At 42.1% G+C, this 19,714-nt stretch overlaps 1 protein-coding gene across 4 annotated transcripts in view; it reads left to right on the forward strand.

Annotated features, from left to right (window-relative positions):
• SHROOM1 (shroom family member 1) overlaps positions 1-19,714 on the forward strand; it is a 126,567-nt gene that overhangs the window by 58,611 nt on the left and 48,242 nt on the right. For all 4 annotated transcript variants that reach the window (XM_075209721.1, XM_075209719.1, XM_075209720.1 and 1 more), the window contains one exon: positions 2,099-2,166. In XM_075209721.1, coding sequence (XP_075065822.1) covers positions 2,099-2,166 — 68 coding nt within the window. The remainder of the gene's footprint in view (positions 1-2,098; positions 2,167-19,714) is intronic.

A 19,714-nucleotide genomic window follows, 5' to 3' on the forward strand; every position in this document is an offset into this window, starting at 1 on the left:
CCGCCTGACATCCATTGCGGAGCGCAGCACGGAGGAGGAGACCAGGGAGGGAGCCGGATCACCAGCTGACCGCAAGGTAAGTATTTATTTTTTTTCGCTGCCTCTGACGGGCCCCCTGGGCTGCAGGGCCCATATATATAATGACTTTTTTTAATATATATATATATATATATATATATATATATGGGCCCCAGTGCACTGCTTTGCCTGGGGGCCCAAAATGTTGTTAAGAGGGCCCTGCCTAGAAAAGTGGGTTTCCAGTTCAAACCGTAGCTCTGGAACTGAAAGCCCAAACAGGAGGACCACTGCATGCAGTGAGGACCTATGTGTTCACGAGCTTACACAGAACCTCTGTAGTGGACCAGCATTGCCGGACCCTATACCAAATGCATGGGTGGCTCTGGAGTTATTACACCAATACTCATATCATTTAGCTTGTAGGCTGTAGCGAACAAGGCCCTTTCGTCTAATTGTTTCATTATAATATGTTCAATCTGGGCTGTGCTTTCTGAGATGAAGCCCTCTCATCACCTTAGCTCTTTTCAGAGTAGAGTAGGGCGCCCATGATCTATGGTGGCATTGTGACCGTTCTACACATTTTTGCTATGTGGCCTGGTGATGCAATTTTTCACCAATGTTTCAAAGCTTCTGGTAGCTTAATTCTGACTGTCTGTAGCACAGGGAATTATGTAATGCAGGATTGGTTGACAAATAGATCACTGATCTACTTGACAAATGCATCCATATAAATGAGCCCTAAGGCCATGTGCACATGAGTATTGAATAAACATGCCTGTTAATAGTGAATAATAACTTGCATTGTGTCTAAGCTTTTGACGGCTAAATGCTTCCCTGCAGCATAATGTATTGTGTACTTATCAGTGCTCCCATAGATATCTATTTGAACTTCATTTTATTGTACCAAGCTTATTAACACTGACATAGTGGCTAAGTGGTTAGCACTTCTGCCTTACAGCACTGGGGTCATGAGTTCAATTCCCGACCATGGCCTTATCTGTGAAGAGTTTGTATGTTCTCCCCGTGTTTGCGTGGGTTTCCTCCGGGTGCTCCAGTTTCCTCCCACACTCCAAAAAACATACTGGTAGGTTAATTGGCTGCTAGCAAATTAACCCTAGTCTGTGTGTGTGTGTTTGGGAATTTAGACTGTAAGCCCCAATGGGGCAGGGACTGATGTGAGTGAGTTCTCTGTACAGCGCTGCGGAATTAGTGGCGCTATTTAAATAAAGGGTGGTGATGATGACATTGTTGAAACTGAAACGAAGTGAACGCTAGTCAGGAAATGTGGGGCTTACACATTTATGAATCCACTTACATTTTAGTCAGTGATTATCAGTCTTAAAGTAAGTTTAGCAGGCTTTAAAAACTCCCATTTAGCACTTGATATTCAATGCCCATGTGTACAACTCTAAACCAGTGTTTCCCAGACCCAGTCCCCTGACACTGCATGTTTTCCATATCTCCTTGCTTTACTACAGGTGTATTGATTACTGACACATTGTAACAGATCCACAGGTGGTATAATTATTTCACTTATCATTTGAAAACCTGCAGTTAGGGGGCCCTGAGGAGTGGTTTTGGGAAACACTGCCCTAAACATTAACCTTTTGAAGAGAGATACAACAAAGTAAATAGTAGCCTTTATAGTGCCATGTTATATTTTAGGGAATTGCGAAAGGAAAGGGAGGCTATTATTTGGTTGAACCAAATTGAAACAAAATATATGGTTATTTTCCCAACAGTCAGCAACAGAAATGAGATTTGTAAATCTAATCTTATCAATTGTTGTGTTAAGCGAGTCATGTTATAATAAAGGTCTGATCTCATAAATTGGCATTCTGCACCTTTTGACACATAGGGGGGTATTCAATTGTCGGCGGGATTGCCAAAAATCCCGCGGTCCGCGCACGATTACCAATATTACGGTAATCATGCGCGGAAAAACCATTAATACGGTAATTTACTCACTGGATTTTAGCTCACAGCTCAGGGAGGTTCTGACGACAATTGAATATGCCCCATAATATGTACTCATTCTGCTGTGAATGATACTTTGTTATTGTACTTTGATTCCTTTCAGGTTCCAGTTGGCTACTTGACTTCCTCAACATCAGCACTTTCAAGCAATTATAATGTTTGCAACAGCAGGTCAGAAGAAAAAATAATTTCAATTGTTATAACCCATAAAACTAATTTTGCCGCAAACATTACAGGTCATTAGCAGAAACTTGCATACAAATGAAAAGAGGTATATATGTTGTAGTAATGTACATAACACTTTACATGTAACAATCCAATGCTACATATACAACATAAGTCTTTTATTTCCTGCCATTGTATGTTATTGATATATAATTAAATCTGAAGACTGCATAAAATAATGTTGGAATAACTGTTCACATGAAAATGCATGTACAAGTTTCTTATGAATGCTAATATGGATATGTGGAAGTCGTCTGATACATATTGTTATGTGCGTTTTATCGCTAACCAATAACGATTGTCCAACCTCGATTTGTGTTTCCAAAGCACAAAGATTTATTCGCAATAAGTAGAATAAATATGCTCAAGCGAAGTAATAGTAAATACAGCCGTTACTTATCGCAGGCGCTCTGGATCCAGTGCAGTCATTCAATCCTGAAGTCTGGGGACAAGATGTCTGCACTCTGGATCACAAGCTGCTGCTTATATACACAATCAAATACAGTAATACAATGAAGATGGTATAGCTTGCATCTATTGGTCCGGGTCTCAGGAATGTCCAAGGGGTCGTCAATCATTGGCTGGTTCATCCTAAGGAATCCAAAGGAGGGGGTCATCTCTGCAGGGGGTATGCTCTGCTCTTCCCGCCAGGATTCCTTAGTCTTAAGTAGTTCATAATTCCCTATCATTCATAACTTGCGTACGCACTCTGCGATCCCCTCGCAGAGTGAACCAAACAGTAGGATATGTAACAAGGTTCATTATGATACCACTCATGATGTTATTCCTTCAACCCGTTCCGTGTATTTCACTAATATGCATGTAACTCTGATATAACATATAAATACTACTATATTTCGACATAACTGACTGTGTTGCAACTACCATTAATGTGTACTATTTTATAAGTATGCGTGTTTGTGCGAATGTAAGGTAAAAGACCAATTACTGTTGCTGCCACGTGTAGTGGCTGCTTACGCCCTTTCACACCGTAGCGTGCCCTTCTACGTAGATGCGTACCATACGCATCTTTTCAGACAGCGACAACCAAGTTTGCTAGACTTTAATTGAAATGACTTTATCCAATTTGCTGACTTCGACAGCTCCACCCTTTGATAGTGTAATAAACTATCACCCAATCACCGTTTCAAGTTCAGGATTATACAATACTTCTTCACAGACCATGATCTCGGTATCTGGTACCACCCTTTCAGTCTCTTTCTCAGTGTTACTCCCATGAGACTGTTTTCCACACTTCAACACAGTAGGAACACATTTGACAACTAAACCAATTGCTAAGATGACACCCAGTATAAGGAGAAGGAGCTTACCTACACTCGCAATCATTTCCTGTACCCACTCTCCCAGACCGGAGAACCATTTTGCTGGGTTCAACCATGAGAACCAACCTGCCACCTTTTCCCCGACCTCATATAACGAAGAATTATGGCTCTTTCGAAATTCCCATTTCAGCTGCAAAATTTCATCCATCTTCCGGTCTATAACCTCTTTAGGGTCATCAGTATTATTAGTAATGTACGTGCAACATTTGACACCGAACTGGGTGGCCAGTGTCACACAGTACCCACCAGTAATAGAGGTGAGATAATTTAGTACCAGTCTATGTTGCACCAACTCCTTCTTGTACGCTTGTAGCTCCCTTCCAGTATACCTGAAAGTGTCATCATACATCTCGGTGATATTATCTATTAATTTGGCTAGATCTTGGATATATTTAAAGTTTAATGTTCCCCGAGCGGTCCTGGTGAGATCTAGAGCAACCATAACTTGGAAACCAGCAGTTTCACTAATCAATTTTGTAGCTATGGGTTCCTCACCAGGAATCATATTTCTCTTGCCACGGTGTTCATACTGTGTGTGTATGTATGGTGGTGATGTAGTCTTGTGAATATCAACCATTTCTTCATGAGTAATAGTCATGATTTCAGGAACCAGTTTAGCTAAGAAACACAAGCCCTTGGAATTCGGAGTCACCCAGGAATAAGCTTTTCTTCCACAAACAAAATACACATCCTCAGGGAGAACATAAGGGACAGTATGCCCATGAATTATATCACACAGAGTTTTGATAAAAATTACCCATGCCTAGTGTCTCCATCTGCTCTAGACACGTGTCGGCATTAATGACATTTTTACATTTATCTGTAGAGACTTTTCCAATGGATACCTTCTTATGTTTGGTTATACGCCCTAATTTGTGACTTCCATGAACATTCCTGCCTAGTAGTGATCTTGTGAGTCTCCCTCTAAAATGAGTGTGGCGAGCCATTGTCTGATCTGATAGGTCAGCCTCCCAATTCTCCAGGCGCTTTGCATGAGATATGTTTAGGCACAGCAAAGATCTGCCTATGGAGTATTGTCGAAGCGTCAGACTAGGGGACCTAGTGTTATTGTACCTCCCTTCTATGGGCCTCCCACCCCTTAATTCGAGTACTTCGGATATGTTTAGAGGGAATGGCACTAGTCCTATGTTATGCTGCACTTGAGGCACGTGAGAGCACACCCAACACTCGGTTTGGTTTAGCACCTTACCCACCAGGGAGTGATAATCCTCCAAAGGATGCCCGCCTATATTCAGAGTACTGGGGGACTGGCATCGTTGGATGCATCTCTCTTCCACTAGGGAGTCACAGAACTTGCAGATACAATACTCATCAGACAATAGCCCCTCACACTGCCTTGAGTTCCTGAGCTAGCAGACCTTTTCATAACCCCCGGACCAAGTTTGATAATGGGCTGTTCAGAGTATCCTAATAACTTTTCTTCGGCCTCCATTTCATCCGTATCACTCCCAGAACTCTCCTCCGCCCTCCATCCTCCTTCACAAAAATAGAATGTCCTAGAAAAAGTAAAAACAAGGAAAATCCTGGAACAAAAGAAAAACAAAAACCGCCACTCCATCGCTGGAAAGATAGTTCTGAGGCAACGTCTCTGGTTCAGGTGTCTCAACTGCAGGCTTTAGGTCTCCCGGAACAGGCTCACAAGTGACAGCTCTATGTCGTCGGTCTGAGTTTTGTCTTGCACTTTCTCCGGATTATGGACTCTCCTGCAGTGGGTGGAATGGACCCAAGTGTCTCTCTCTGCAACCTTCAGTGATGTAGTACTGGTCAGCAGCACTTGGTACGGGCCTTCCCAACGGTCTATTAGACAACCTGAACATAAGAAATTGCGGATAATAACATAGTCTCCAGGTTCAACATCATGACAGTTCGTCTCTGGCATACCAGGTGACAGCATTTTTAGTTTTTGTTGTTGTTGTTTTAGCTGTCTACTCATTCTTATAAGATATTGTACAGTCACTTCATTATTACACTTCAAGTCGTCTTGTGGACTCACGATCAAATGAGGTTGTCGTCCGAACAGTATCTCAAAGGGGGACAGATTAAGAGGAGGTCTAGGAGTGGTTCAAATGCTATGGAGGACCAACGGCAAAGCCTCAGGCCATGCCAACCCAGTTTCAGCCATTATCTTACCCAGTTTCTTCTTTATAGTACCGTTTACTCTCTCCACCTTACCACTGGCTTGTGGTCGGTAAGGGGTGTGAAGTCTGCTACTGATTCCCATGAGTTTACACATATTTTGGAAGACATCACCAGTAAAATGGGTACCCCTATCACTTTCAATGATTCTAGGGATACCGAACCTACACACAAAGTCTTGTACAATTTTCTTTGCAGTGAACACAGCAGTATTAGTGGCTGCCGGATATGCTTCTACCCAACCGGAAAACACATCAATACACACTAACACATACTTTAGATTCCTGCACGGTGGTAATTGGATATAGTCAATTTGTATTACCTGGAAAGGTCCGTCTGTAGGAGGGATGTGGGATGGCTGAGTTGGAATAGTTTTCCCAACATTTTTCCTCAAACAAGTAAGACATGACATTGCTTTCTTACCAGCCTGAGAGGAAAATCCGGGAGCACACCAGTATGCTCTCACCAGTTTGCACATACCTTCTTTACCCAGGTGAGTCATACCGTGTGCTGCTTCAGCCAGGCTTGGATAGTATGTTCGGGGAGCTACAGGCTTACCTTGTCCATCCCTCCAGAGTCCTGAGGACTCTTGACCACATCCCTTCGCCTTCCAGACCGCCTTTTCCTGCAGGGAACACAAATCTTGCATTTCAATTAATTTCTGCGTGTCTAATGTCTGAAAAACCATCATAGTCTCGGGTCGATACAGTCATAGGTTGCCCTGCTGCCCATTTAGCAGCTTCGTCTGCCCTGTTGTTGCCCAATGACACTTCACTTTATGACGGCTACTGTTCTGGGTAACTGTATTGTTGTCAGAAGTCCTTTTATGTGTTGTGAGTGTGCCACTGGTGTACCTGCTGCTGTTGTAAAGTTTCTAAGACGCCAAAGGGCCCCAAAATCGTGCACTACCCCGAAGGCGTACCTAGAGTCAGTATATATATTGGCTGATTTACCCTCTGCCAATTCACACGCTCTCCTTAGTGCTACTAGTTCCGCCACCTGGGCTGAGTGAGGTGGGCCAAGGGGTTCAGCTTCTACCACATCCTGATCGTCTACCACAGCGTAACCCGTAAATAGCTCTCCTGTCTCTGTCTGTCTATGGCGACTTCCGTCTGTATAAAATGTAAAATCTACATTTTCTAAGGGGGTGTCACGTATGTCGGGCCTTGCAGTAAAGGTCTGATTCAGGTGTTCCATACAGTCATGTGTGTCAGTATTCTTGCCTAACTCATCATCAACCAGGGTCTCCTCACCTCCCATCCTTTGTGTCTCTAGAGACACATACGGAAGGTATGTAGCTGGATTTAAGGTGCTACATCGTTTGATGGTGATGTTTGAGGGTGCCATCAGGGCTAGTTCCCACTTTGTGAATCTAGCTGAAGAAACATGCCTGGTTTGGGCTGAATTTAACAGAGCTGATACAGCATGGGGTGTATAGATAGTTGAATTATGTCCTAATACTACGTCCTCGCTCTTACTCACCAGAAGAGCCGTTGCTGCTACAATTCTGAGACATGTTGGGAGGGATCTTGCCACATTGTCTAATTGTGCACTGTAGTATGCTACCGGTCTGCTAGCGTCACCATGTTTCTGTGCGAGGACACCTGCTGCACAGCCATCAGCTTCTGTACAAAATAGCTCAAAAGGCTTTTCATAATCAGGTATTCCCAATGCAGGTGCTCTAGTCAGATTATCTTTAAGATTAAAGAACGCTTGCTCTGACTCTTCTGTGTGTACAACACGTTCTGGTTTTGAGGAAGAGACTAGCTCCTGCAATGGTAATGCCAGAATAGAAAAACTTGGGATCCAGGATCTACAGTATTCACACATCCCCAAGAAAGTGCGAATCTGCTTCTGGCTCTGCGGCAGAGTCATGTGTTGTATGGCCTCAATTCTGTCGGTTGTCAGGTGTCTTAGCCCCTTAGTGAGGCAGTGTCCTAAGTATTTGACCTTAGTCTGACATGGCTGTAATTTATCCTTTGCCACCTTGTGCCCTGTTTGTGAAAGATGAAGCAACAGCAATTTAGTATTATGCAAACATGACATAAAAGAATCAGAGCACAACAACAAATCGTCCACATATTGAATTAGAACAGACCCATTGTGGGGTTGAAAGGATTGCAAACAGTCATGTAAGGCTTGGGAGAAAATACTGGGGCTGTCAATGAACCCCTGGGGTAGTCTGGTCCATGTGTATTGCACTCCCCTGTAGGAGAATGCAAAAAGGTATTGGCAGTCAGGGTGAAGAGGGACTGAGAAGAAAGCAGAGCATAGATCAATGACAGTAAAATGACTGGCAGACGGTGGAATCTGCATGAGGATGACAGCTGGATTCGGCACTACGGGGAATTGGCTCTCAACAACTTTGTTAATTCCCCTTAAGTCCTGGACTAATCTATAGCCCCTCCCCCCATTCTTCTTCACAGGGAAAATGGGACTATTTGCTGTACTAGCTGTACGAATTAAAATCCCTTGTTGTAAACCTCCGGTTTTAATGAATACCGTGGGATTTTTGGAGCTATCCTACCACTTTTTAGATTGACCATGACAGGGGCTACGTTTGCCATCAGTCCAGTGTCCTGTCCATCTCTGGTCCATAGGGAACCTGGTATTTCCAGCAACATCCCCTTTACTTGAGATGGACTTTGTTCTATAACAGGAGAGTGTAACATTAACCTTTGAGGGGTGTCCAATATATCCTGTACCTCATGTGCGACCTTCTCCGGTATATCTAAGAACACACCATCAGAAGTACAGTATATGACACATCCCATTTTACATAACAAGTCTCTCCCTAGCAAGTTAGTAGGAGCCGCTGCAGCTAAGAGAAACGAATGCTTAGTATGCAGAGGCCCGATAGTAACTTCGGCGGGTTTAGTTAGAGGATAATGTAACACTTTTCCTGTTACCCCCATAGCTGGAATGGTTTTACTGGTCACCTGTAGATTGAAAGGAGAGGTTATCACAGATCGGGCAGCCCCTGTATCTACAAGAAAGGTTTGTTTCCTACCAGCTATGTCAACTATCATTGTTGGTTCTTCACTCTGACTCTCAGTTAACCTCACTGGCTGTAGACTACAGGTATGACCTGACCCCTAGCGCTGACCATTGATTTCCCGCGCAGCATTTGCTGCTGTAATAAGCGCGGGTAAATGTGAGTCTTCTAGTCTATGTGAATCCCTCCTTGGAGGATATCTATGTGACCCACCTTTCTGTGTATTGAGTCTTTCCTTTTTACAATCTCTAGCGTAATGTCCTTCCTCGTTACAGTTGAAACACCTGATCACTTTAGGTTTCTTGTTATATGGGTTGTATGCTGGTGGTCGTGTATGCACCCTTTCTAGAGCCTGTATACTTACCGTCATTAGCCTATCACTTTTCTCCTCCCTTTTTCTAAAAAGGTTTTTGTCGTGTTCCACAGCAACTTCTCTAAGAGAATCTAGCGTGCTGCCTCTCCAACCAGGGGTTGAGGTTTGTACTCTTGTTTTTAGATTTTCTCTAAGGCCATCCATCAGTACCCCTACAGCTACCTCTCTGTGATGTGGGTCCTCACTTATGTTGGATATCCCAGTAAACCGTGTTATCGCTGCTATAGCTCTAGTGAAGTAATCTGCTGCTGTTTCACTATCCTTTTGTTTAATGGTGAAAATCTTACTCCAATTTACTACTACTGGAAAATAGATGGCTAAGTGTTTGACAATTTGTTCTATATTCTTTTGGTTAATCTCATCAGTCAAGGTGTCATCTTCCTTCAACAAACAATCTTCAATGAATTTTTGTATGTTAGTATTGGGAGGAAGACACGCCCTCAACACTACATGCCAATCCTTATTGGTTGGTTCGTGGGCATTTCCTAAGTCTTTAACAAATTTCTGACACTTAGCCAACACTTTTCTAGGATCTGGGAATTCAGTCATAATGGAACGTAATTCTGATCTAGTCCGGGGACAATGCATTGTAACATTTCTTAAAGGAACTACACCATCCTTATCCTGTTTCCCATTGGGAACTGATATTGTGCGGACCGGGAACGCACCCTCTGGTGCACTGACTTCAGGGGACACTACAGGATTTGCTGGTTCTAGATTTAGAACGCTTTCACTCCTAGTGATCACGCTACTCTCACCTATCTCAGCCATTTTCTCGTACTTGCGCTGAGCCTCTAGTACACTAACAGCATGGGCAATGGCCGAAATCACAGTGGGTTCATCTTCACTTTCAGATACACATGATTTAAACTGGCTTAAAACAGGATACAACTTAGCAATTTTTCTATTTTCAGTTTTAACAACGGCTGTACTCACCCCTCCCGCCACATAAGGTGGCGGGGGCGCTCTTGCGCTGAGTTCGCCACGCTTCGCAATGGTTACATCCGCCTTGCGCGCGCTTTTCGTCACTCCTACTTCCGGTTTGCATTCGCTGCTCTGTCACGTGTTACCTACCATTTGCCACAATTTTAAACAATCATTATGTTTATTCCTCACTTTCGTTGAGGTAATCAACCATACTTTATCTTTTACAGTATTTAGTACCTCTGCATTAAAACTTCCTATTGTTGGGAAAGGCCTATCACAAGTTTTGGTCATCTTGACCCACGTGTCACAATACACAGTTGCGTATGCACCATATTTCTTACACATGAGAAACCTCGCTGAACCAATAGGGCCTTCCTTAGGCAGTACACTGACCATCTCTAGCATATGCTTAGCACCCATGTTAAACAATATACCAACTCTTTTGCTACAATCACACCTAGAGATCTCTAATGCTCGGTGAACGTATTTCCTTTAGCCGCGTTCACTCGCTTTTCTCGCCCCTGGCGAGGATCCCTAATACAGAAATATCACTGTGGGCCCCAAGGGCTATCAGCTCCTCGATACCCTGGCTCAACCACAAAATCTGCTGAGTTTATTATAACTGGGAGAACAAAGTCAATACAATCAACCAGCATTTCCAATATAATTCCTCCTAGCTGCTTCACCAATTCGCACTCAAGATGCGGTTAGATCGCACTGCCTACCAATACTAATTATTAGCAAACCTTGCGATCTATTGGTAGCGCTTTGCGAAAACCCGGTTTTCGCTTTCGGTATACCTGCCCTGTATACCGTCCTTCAGTTGGGCAATCCGCCTCGTCAGACAGCAACTGAGCACAATGAATAATGAACAGTGTATCTACGTTATAACATCACACACTATACACCTTTTCTGCGCAGAAAATCAAAAGTTCCCAACAACAGTAATAATATCTCAGAGGCTTTCACAAGTAATTATACTATACATGTACAATAACTATCAAAACGATTGTTTAACCACGTGGCAAGTCTACCGGAAGTTCGTGTACGCACAGCAGGAAATGCACATACATAGTAACATAGTAACATAGTTGATGAGGTTGAAAAAAGACACCAGTCCATCAAGTTCAACCTATTTTGGATCTCCTGCGATCCTGCACTTATATTTGAAATTAATCCAGAGTAGGCAACCGCCCATCTGTTTCAATTTTGAAAATCCCCCCAGACTCAATATTGCAATCCAATTTTTACCCTATATCCACTACTATCCTTTATTTTAAATTAACGGTCGTATCCCTGGATACACCTTTCCGCTAAAAATTTGTCTAACCCTTTCTTAAACATATCTATTGAATCTGCCATCACAACCTTCCCTGGCAATGAATTCCATATCTTGACTGCCCTTACTGTAAAGAACCCCTTCCTTTGCTGGTTGTGAAATTTGCTCTCCTCTAACCTTAGGGGATGACCACGAGTCCTGTGTATGGTCCTTGGGGTAAAAAGTTCTCATGAAAGCTCTCTGTATTGACCCCTAATGTATTTGTACATAGTAATCATATCTCCCCTTAGGCGCCTCTTTTCTAAAGTAAACATGCCTAAACTGGCTAACCTTTCCTCATAACTTAATGACTCCATACCCTTTATCAATTTTGTCGCCCTTCTCTGAACCCTTTCTAGTTCCAAATTATCTTTTTTATAGAGTGGTGCCCAGAACTGTACTGCATATTCAAGATGAGGTCTTACCAATGATTTATACAGTGGCAAAATTACACTGTCTTCCCTTGCATCTATGCCCCTTTTTATGCATGCCAATACTTTGTTTGCCCTTGCAGCTGCTGCTTGACATTGAGCACTATTGCTAAGTCTACTGTCTACGAGCACTCCCAAATCCTTTTCCATTATAGATTCTACCAAATTAATTCCATTTAATTTATAGATTGCGTTCTTGTTTTTGATCCCTGAATGCATAACCTTACATTTATCTGTGTTAAACCTCATATTCCATTTAGCCGCCCAATCCTCCAGTTTATTTAAGTCCCTCTGTAGAGAAGCTACATCTTGCTCTGATTTTATTACCTTACAGAGTTTAGTGTCATCTGCAAAAATAGAAACTTTACTCTCTAAACCATCACCAAGGTCATTAATAAATATATTAAAAAGGAGTGGTCCCAGCACGGAACCTTGAGGAACTCCACTTAAGACCTTTGACCAATTAGAAAATTTTCCATTTATCACAACTCTCTGTTCCCTATTTTCTAACCAGTTTTCGATCCAAGTACAAATTTTGATTTCTAGACCCAGTTCCCTTATTTTGTAAACCAACCTCTTGTGTGGCACTGTATCAAAGGCCTTTGCAAAATCTAAGTAGACCACATCTACTGTCCTGCCCTGGTCTAAGTTCCCACTAACTTCCTCGTAGAAACTAATTAGATTAGTTTGACATGACCTATCCCTCACAAATCCATGTTGATTCCCACTAATAATTTTATTGCGTACCAAGTAATCCTGAATACTGTCCCTTAAAATACCTTACACATACGCTAAGCAATGCAATGCAGTTAAAACGCACAATGACAGAAAAAAGAAACCGTTTTCTCTTTTGTCCCTAGGTTCTAGTTAGCGTGCCCTAGATAATGCAAAACGGACATTCGGTTTCACAACACAGAGTAATATTCAGGTTTTGAACACCATGCGTTCTTACCCGTTTATGACGCGTCTCCACCCTTTGTTGAGGAACCGAAATACGTTGGACTTGCGTATCATCGGCAACGAAACCTCCAAAGCTCACGAGCCCCCAAATTGTTATGTGCGTTTTATCGCTAACCAATAATGATTGTCGAACCTCGATTTGTGTTTCCAAAGCACAAAGATTTATTCGCAATAAGTAGAATAAATATGCTCAAGCGAAGTAATAGTAAAAACAGCCGTTACTTATCGCAGGCGCTCTGGATCCAGTGCAGTCATTCAATCCTGAAGTCTAGGGACAAGATGTCTGCACTCTGGATCACAAGCTGCTGCTTATATACACAATCAAATACAATAATACAATGAAGATGGTATAGCTTGCATCTATTGGTCCGGGTCTCAGGAATGTTCAAGGGGTCGTCAATCATTGGCTGGTTCATCCTAAGGAATCCAAAGGTGGGGGTCATCTCTGCAGGGGGTATGCTCTGCTCTTCCCGCCAGGATTCCTTAGTCTTAAGTAGTTCATAATTCACTATCATTCATAACTTGCGTACGCACTCTGCGATTCCCTCGCAGAGTGAACCAAACAGTAGGATATGTAACAAGGTTCATTATGATACCACTCATGATGTTATTCCTTCAACCCGTTCCGTGTATTTCACTAATATGCATGTAACTCTGATATAACATATAAATACTACTATATTTCGACATAACTGACTATGTGTTGCAACTACCATTAATGTGTACTATTTTATAAGTATGCGTGTTTGTGCGAATGTATGGTAAAAGACCAATTACTGTTGCTGCCACGTGTAGTGGCTGCGTACGCCCTTTCACGCCGTAGCATGCCCTTCTACGTAGATGCGTACCATACCATTTCAGACAGTGACAACCAAGTTTGCTAGACTTTAATTGAAATGACTTTATCCAATTTGCTGACTTCGACAATATCAATCTCTGTTTTGGATCAATCAATAAAGTACACTATTGGCAGCATTTTTTGCTACAGTAGACCCTGTTTTTAACCCTGATTTATCTGAAATGTCCAGGAGCTGTGATATATTATAGTGGATTCTGCAGCAAAATAGAATTTTTTGACTGTGGCCCATATAGGTAAAGCTACCATATGTAGTATGGCTAAATAAAACAAAACGTGCAACCTTTACTGGTATAGACCCAGGAGGACAAACCCATAAGCTGAACAAGTAATACTGTATTCTGTAGTAAAAAAAATAGGCAGGATTAATGTTATCAGATCTTTTCGGCCATTGTAAGGTCAAGACTCATAGCCAGACTCAGGCAAAGGAGAGAAAACCGCCAGGGGAGGGCTGGCAAATTTTAGCCCGGGGAGTCAAGACACGACTCAGCAGCCTATTAGGAACATTTTAAAGGAAAGAAAATGCAGGTGGCACAGTGACTCAGCCCACTATGAGACCGGCCCGGAGGGCAGATGCCCCTCCTGCCCCCCAGCCCAGACAGCCACTGAAAACTGCTAAGATCTATGAACCTTCTTCACCAATTCTATAGTTAAAAGCTTCTTTTCATGCACATATCCAGTAAATGTGTGAATTAGTGAGGAGTAGGTTATAGTTTATCATAATTCCCTGTCACTCTGTTCTGCTCTATTTATATAGAAAATACTTGAGTTAGGAATATTCAACAGTAAATGTGTAAAATAAAGGTAGGTTATAGTTTGTCACTTTTCTCTGGCATCAGGGCCTGATTATTCAGTAGGTTGACTAGGCTGCAGCCTAGGGTGGAAGGCTTTTGAGGGAGGAGCAAAATTTCTGGGGGACCAAAATTGAGACAGGGAGAGGTATAAACTGAAATTAATTTTAAAATATAAGAGAATGTTTATTTCTCTAAAATAAGAAGAAAACCTGAAAGAAAAATCTTGACATATTCCCATTGTATAGGCTGAAGGCAATAATTCATCCTTGCGCGAGTGCTTGAGGATAAGTGAGTAGGAGAGACAAGGATGGCGACAGGCGCAGACTGACAGCCCCCTTCACATCTTCACCCTTCATACTGTTTTTTCATGTCTCCCTTGTTCTATACAATGAGTGAAACAGATGCCTGCGACCCTTTTAAAAAAAAAAAAAAAAACAAGTAGAGCTGAGAATCGAGAACATAATTAAATATTGGTGTTTGTAGTGAAAGAAGCTGTATTTAAAATTAAGGACAAGTTTATTTTTACCTATCACTGATAAACCTGACATGGAAGGCGAGTGGCACTATGAGTGTATTCGCTTAGGGTGGCCTGAACCCTTAATCGGTCCCTGCCTGGCATGACATTCCTTTAGTCCTGGTAACACTTCCTAATCAAGCATATTATTATTTCTTAAACTTATAGCACCACCTATTGTTTGGTAAAGGGAAAATAACCGTTCTATTCAAATAACAGTACATACTCAACAGGCCTATGTGCTGGCTGAGGCTGCTACAGAAACAACATTATTTACATCAATTACTTTTTCATCAAGAAACTTTTCATATTTAAAAATAATTTACTACATTTCACTGACCCAAAACTTGCTGACTCCTCATTGTAGTCAGCTACCAACCCATACATTGTCACATGCAAAAAGTAATACTCAGGCCTGGTTCAAAAATTCTTACAGCCAATTTTCACATATTCTTAAAACAAATTTTCCTGTAACTCACTGAAACTTTTAGAACTAGTCCTGTTCTGTTTAAATATAAATCTTGAATATATGTTAAACAGGAATATTCTCTGATCAGCCACACCATTAAAACCACCTGCCTTTTGTTGTGTAAGTTCCCTTGAGTAGCCAAAATGGCTCCGACCCATAGAAGCATGTACTCCACAAGACCTCTGTAGGTGACCTGTGGTATCTGGCACCAAGATGTTAGCAACAGATCGTTTAAGTCCTGTAAGTTGCGAGGTGGGGCCTCAATGGCTCTGACTTGTTTTTCCAGCACATCCCACAGATGCTTGAACAAATTGAGATGTGGGGAATTTGGAGGCCAGTTCAACACTTTGAACTCCTTGTCATGTTCCTCAAATCCTTAAATAATGGGTGCAGTGTGGCAGAGCACAATATCCTGCTGAAAGAGGCCACTGCCATCGGGAATACCGTTGCTATGAAGGGGTGTACTTGGTCTGCAACAATGTTTAGGTAGGTGGTACGTGTTAAGGTAATAACCACTTGAATGTCAGGACCCAAGGTTTCCAGGCAGAACATTGCCCAGAGAATCACATTGCCTACAACAGCTTGCCTTCTTCCCATTGTGCATCCTGGTGCCATCTCTTTCTCAGATAAACGACGCACACGCACCCGGCCATCCACATGATGCAAAAGAAAAGGTGTTCAGCAGACCAGGCCACCTTCTTCCATTACTCCATGGTAAGGTTCTAATTCTCACCTGCCGTTTTGGAGATGCTCTGACCCAGTCGCCTAGCCATCACAATTTGGCCCTTGTCAGATTTGCTCAATCCTTATAATACAATAAATAGAAGGAAAACACAAATAATCTACACATATTATGGTTTGCATGTCTATTTCTATATTTCTAGTCCAATTAGCTGCATTCACTGCCTAGCTAGTGTGTTTAAGGCCGAAGTCATTGCCTAGACGTTGGAAACTCAGAAGAAGCCCAGTTTTTAGTAATAAGCTTCTTGACTGGAAATAAAGTTAATTTCTGATAAGAATGTTGTGAGGTTGTTGTTATGGCTAAGTGCTCCTAACATTTTAAAATGTGAAATTGGGAAAAAATAAACCACACTACCAATCCACTCAAACACGATATCTGGCAAGCCATGCTGCTTTCTGACAGAATTGGGACAGTCTTGCCAGAATCAGGAACACTGGGAGGGATGATAGACACTAGGTACAGAGCCACCAGTTTTTGCATACTACTGTGCAAAAAACATTGCTGGGCAAATATTTACTAAAAATATTAGCGCAGCCACAAATTAAGGGACAAATGTCACCTTGGTCATAAATAGAGATGTTCACTGACCCCTGTGTTCTGGTTTTGGTTTTGGATCTGGATTAACTTCGTGTTTTGGTTTTGGCAAAACCGCCCTTGTTTTGGTTTTGGATCCCTATTTCTTTTTAAAATCCCAATTTTAAAATCAAATAAATTAGCTTTTTTCCCACCTACATTATTATTATTATTATTATTAACCTCAATAATAGTAATTTCAAGTCATTTGCAGTCAATTTTGACCACCTCACAGGTTACAATATTATTTTCATACACTTTTAAACAAAGACTGCAGTAGTTCTTGCCAGTGACCAGAAGCAGGCCGTTCTCATGCCTGGGCATAAGACCAAAAAATCCACCTCTTATGTGTGGAATTATTTTTACACAAATCCTGACAACAGTTGTCTAGCCATTTGTAGCATTGTAAACATACTTACCTACTTTCTTCAGCTCTCTTCCGGGAGCCAGCCAGTGGAGGGGGGCGTGAAGGGGCGGGGTGGCCGAAATCGCGTCATTTCGGCCCCGCCCCCTGTGACGTCATGACGCAAATTGCGTCATTTGACAGCGGGGGCGGGGCCAAACGCCGCGATTCACCGGGAATCGCGGCGTTTGGGATCTAATTCTGCCCACTTCACTAGGAAGTGGGGCACTTCCTAGTGAAGTGGGCAGAATTCGGGAGATTGCCACACTCGCCCGGGAGTCCGGGAGACTCTCACAAAATGCGGGAGTCTCCCGGACATTCCGGGAGAGTTGGCAAGTATGATTGTAAAGCCACAGTCAGTAGAAGGCCCACTGCTGTTGCTCCCGCTGCTGGGGGTGGATCTCCATCCCAGAGGCAGACCAAGAAGAAGACTTCTAGCAGTTTACAACACTTGACTGTTAAACAATCCTTTGCTAGAGGAAGCAAGTATGAAAACTGTCACCCACTAGCAAAGCGGAACACAGACGCCATGCCGACTATGCTAATATTAGATCTGCTTCTAATATCCAGTATTAATGCAGCTGGTTTTAGACCGTTACTTGAGGTCTTGTATCCCCGTTTCCAAATTCTATCACGACACCTGTTTACTAGAAAAGCTATTCCTCACCTCTACCAGAAGATTCATAAAAATGTAATTATGTGGACAAGCGGAACTGGGCAAACTAAAGATTATATGATTGTGACGGCCCACTGGGTTGGTGATTCGCCTTCACCAGAAGGGACAGTAGCAGCATGTACCAAAGAACGTCACATTTTTAAGAGGCAGGCTACTTTGTGTATCATCTGCATAATTAAGCGGCATATTATCATTATTATTTATTATTAATAATAATATTGTAGATTTGTAAGGCTCCACAGCGCCATACAGTAGGGAAGACAAGGACATACAAGGCAGACAAAATCAATGGAGACATGAAAACAAAGTGTATGGAGGACCCTTGCTCATTAGAGAGCTTACATTTTAAAGAGAAAAGGGCACAGCTGATTGTTGTGAGGGTGCATTAGTGTGAATATTGTTCTCGCGGATAAGGTCACCTCCAAAAAAAAAAAAAAAAGAGATGGGTTTTCAAAGAGCATCTAAAGATTTGAAGGCTGTGGGAAAGTCTGATTGAGCATGGTAGGGAATTCAATAATGGGGAGCAGCATGGGAGAAGTTTTGAAGGCGTGAGAGGTGATTATCAGAAACGAGACAAGGCGCAGGTCAGAGGTAATACTGCTGACAACCTGTTTGAAAAACTAAGGGATGTCATTACAACATGGCTTATCCTGCTTGGACTCTCCTGAGGTTATGTCTTTTCTGATAACGCCACCAATATTGTTAATACATTGCAGTGGGGGGAATTCCATCACATTCCCTGTTTTGCTCAAACAATCAACTTGGTGGTACAGAACTTTTTTAAAAATGTCCATGACATGCAGGAGATGCTGTCTGTGTCCCGAAATATTTATGGTTATTTTCGGGATTCTGCAACAGCACGTAGGAGAATGCAACAGCTGCAAGAAGAATAGAATTTAGAGGGAATGTACTTTAGTCCAGCACAGTGGAGAATACTTTCATATTGTGGAAGGTGTTGAAACCACTCGAAGTAGTCACCTGTGAAGAGAGTGCAGACACTGTTAGCTTGAGTCAAGTGATTCTCCTAATTAGACTTTTTGAAAAACAGCAAGAGAAATTGAAGGAAGAAATGAAACAAAGGAATTTCATTAATTATGTTGGAATTGTAGATTAAGAACTTTTGTTTCGCCAGGATCCAAGAGTTATCATCTTAAAATCGGATAATTATATTTTGGCAACTGTGCTTGATACTTCTTTCTTTCCAACTGACCCAGATCTCAAGAGATGCAATGAGCTCCTGGTCAGCTCAAGTTCATGAAACAATGACGTCTCCTCCTTCAGTTTCATAAATTGCTGCTAGGAACAAACTTAGCTTTCCCAAGACACCCAGTGTTGATGCAGATGAGTCTGCATCAACACTGGTCTGGTCTGGTCTGGTCTAAAAGAATTGCCAAAAAAATTGTGACAGCTCTTCCGTAAAATGAACTACAGATTCCTTGAGGAATGCCATTACTGGCAATTACATCAAAGTACAAAGACTTCTGTGGTGGTGGATTCCAGCGGGGATGAATTAGTATTGTTTGAGGATGATGTACACACTGATGAGGGGGTGAATATGATGACAGTGTAGATTGCAGGTGAGATCTAGCTGAGAAAAGGGAGCTAGCTGATGCTGGTATGCTTGGTAATATTTTGGGTAGAATGGTATATTGGCAATTTTATGTTTTTCTACAGTAAACTTTCACCTTTATTAGAGAAGTTTTTTTTTCTTTAAAAAGGTACAAGCTTTTTATTTACATTTTTGTTTCCCTGACTTAAAACTACTATGCACTTGAACATAGGCATTAGCACATGAGGTAGAGGGATTAGTATCATAAAATGACTGAGACTATAGAGTGACAAAAACAATGCCACCCCTCCTGTTTCTGTATGAGCTATAGCACAGTAGAATGTCACTGGAGACTTTTAAGAACACTGCCAGTCCTATTATTACAATTTCTGTTTCAGCACTGAACCCTGCCAC

Source organism: Mixophyes fleayi, chromosome 4 (genome assembly GCF_038048845.1).
Source record: "Mixophyes fleayi isolate aMixFle1 chromosome 4, aMixFle1.hap1, whole genome shotgun sequence".
Taxonomy (NCBI): domain Eukaryota; kingdom Metazoa; phylum Chordata; class Amphibia; order Anura; family Limnodynastidae; genus Mixophyes; species Mixophyes fleayi.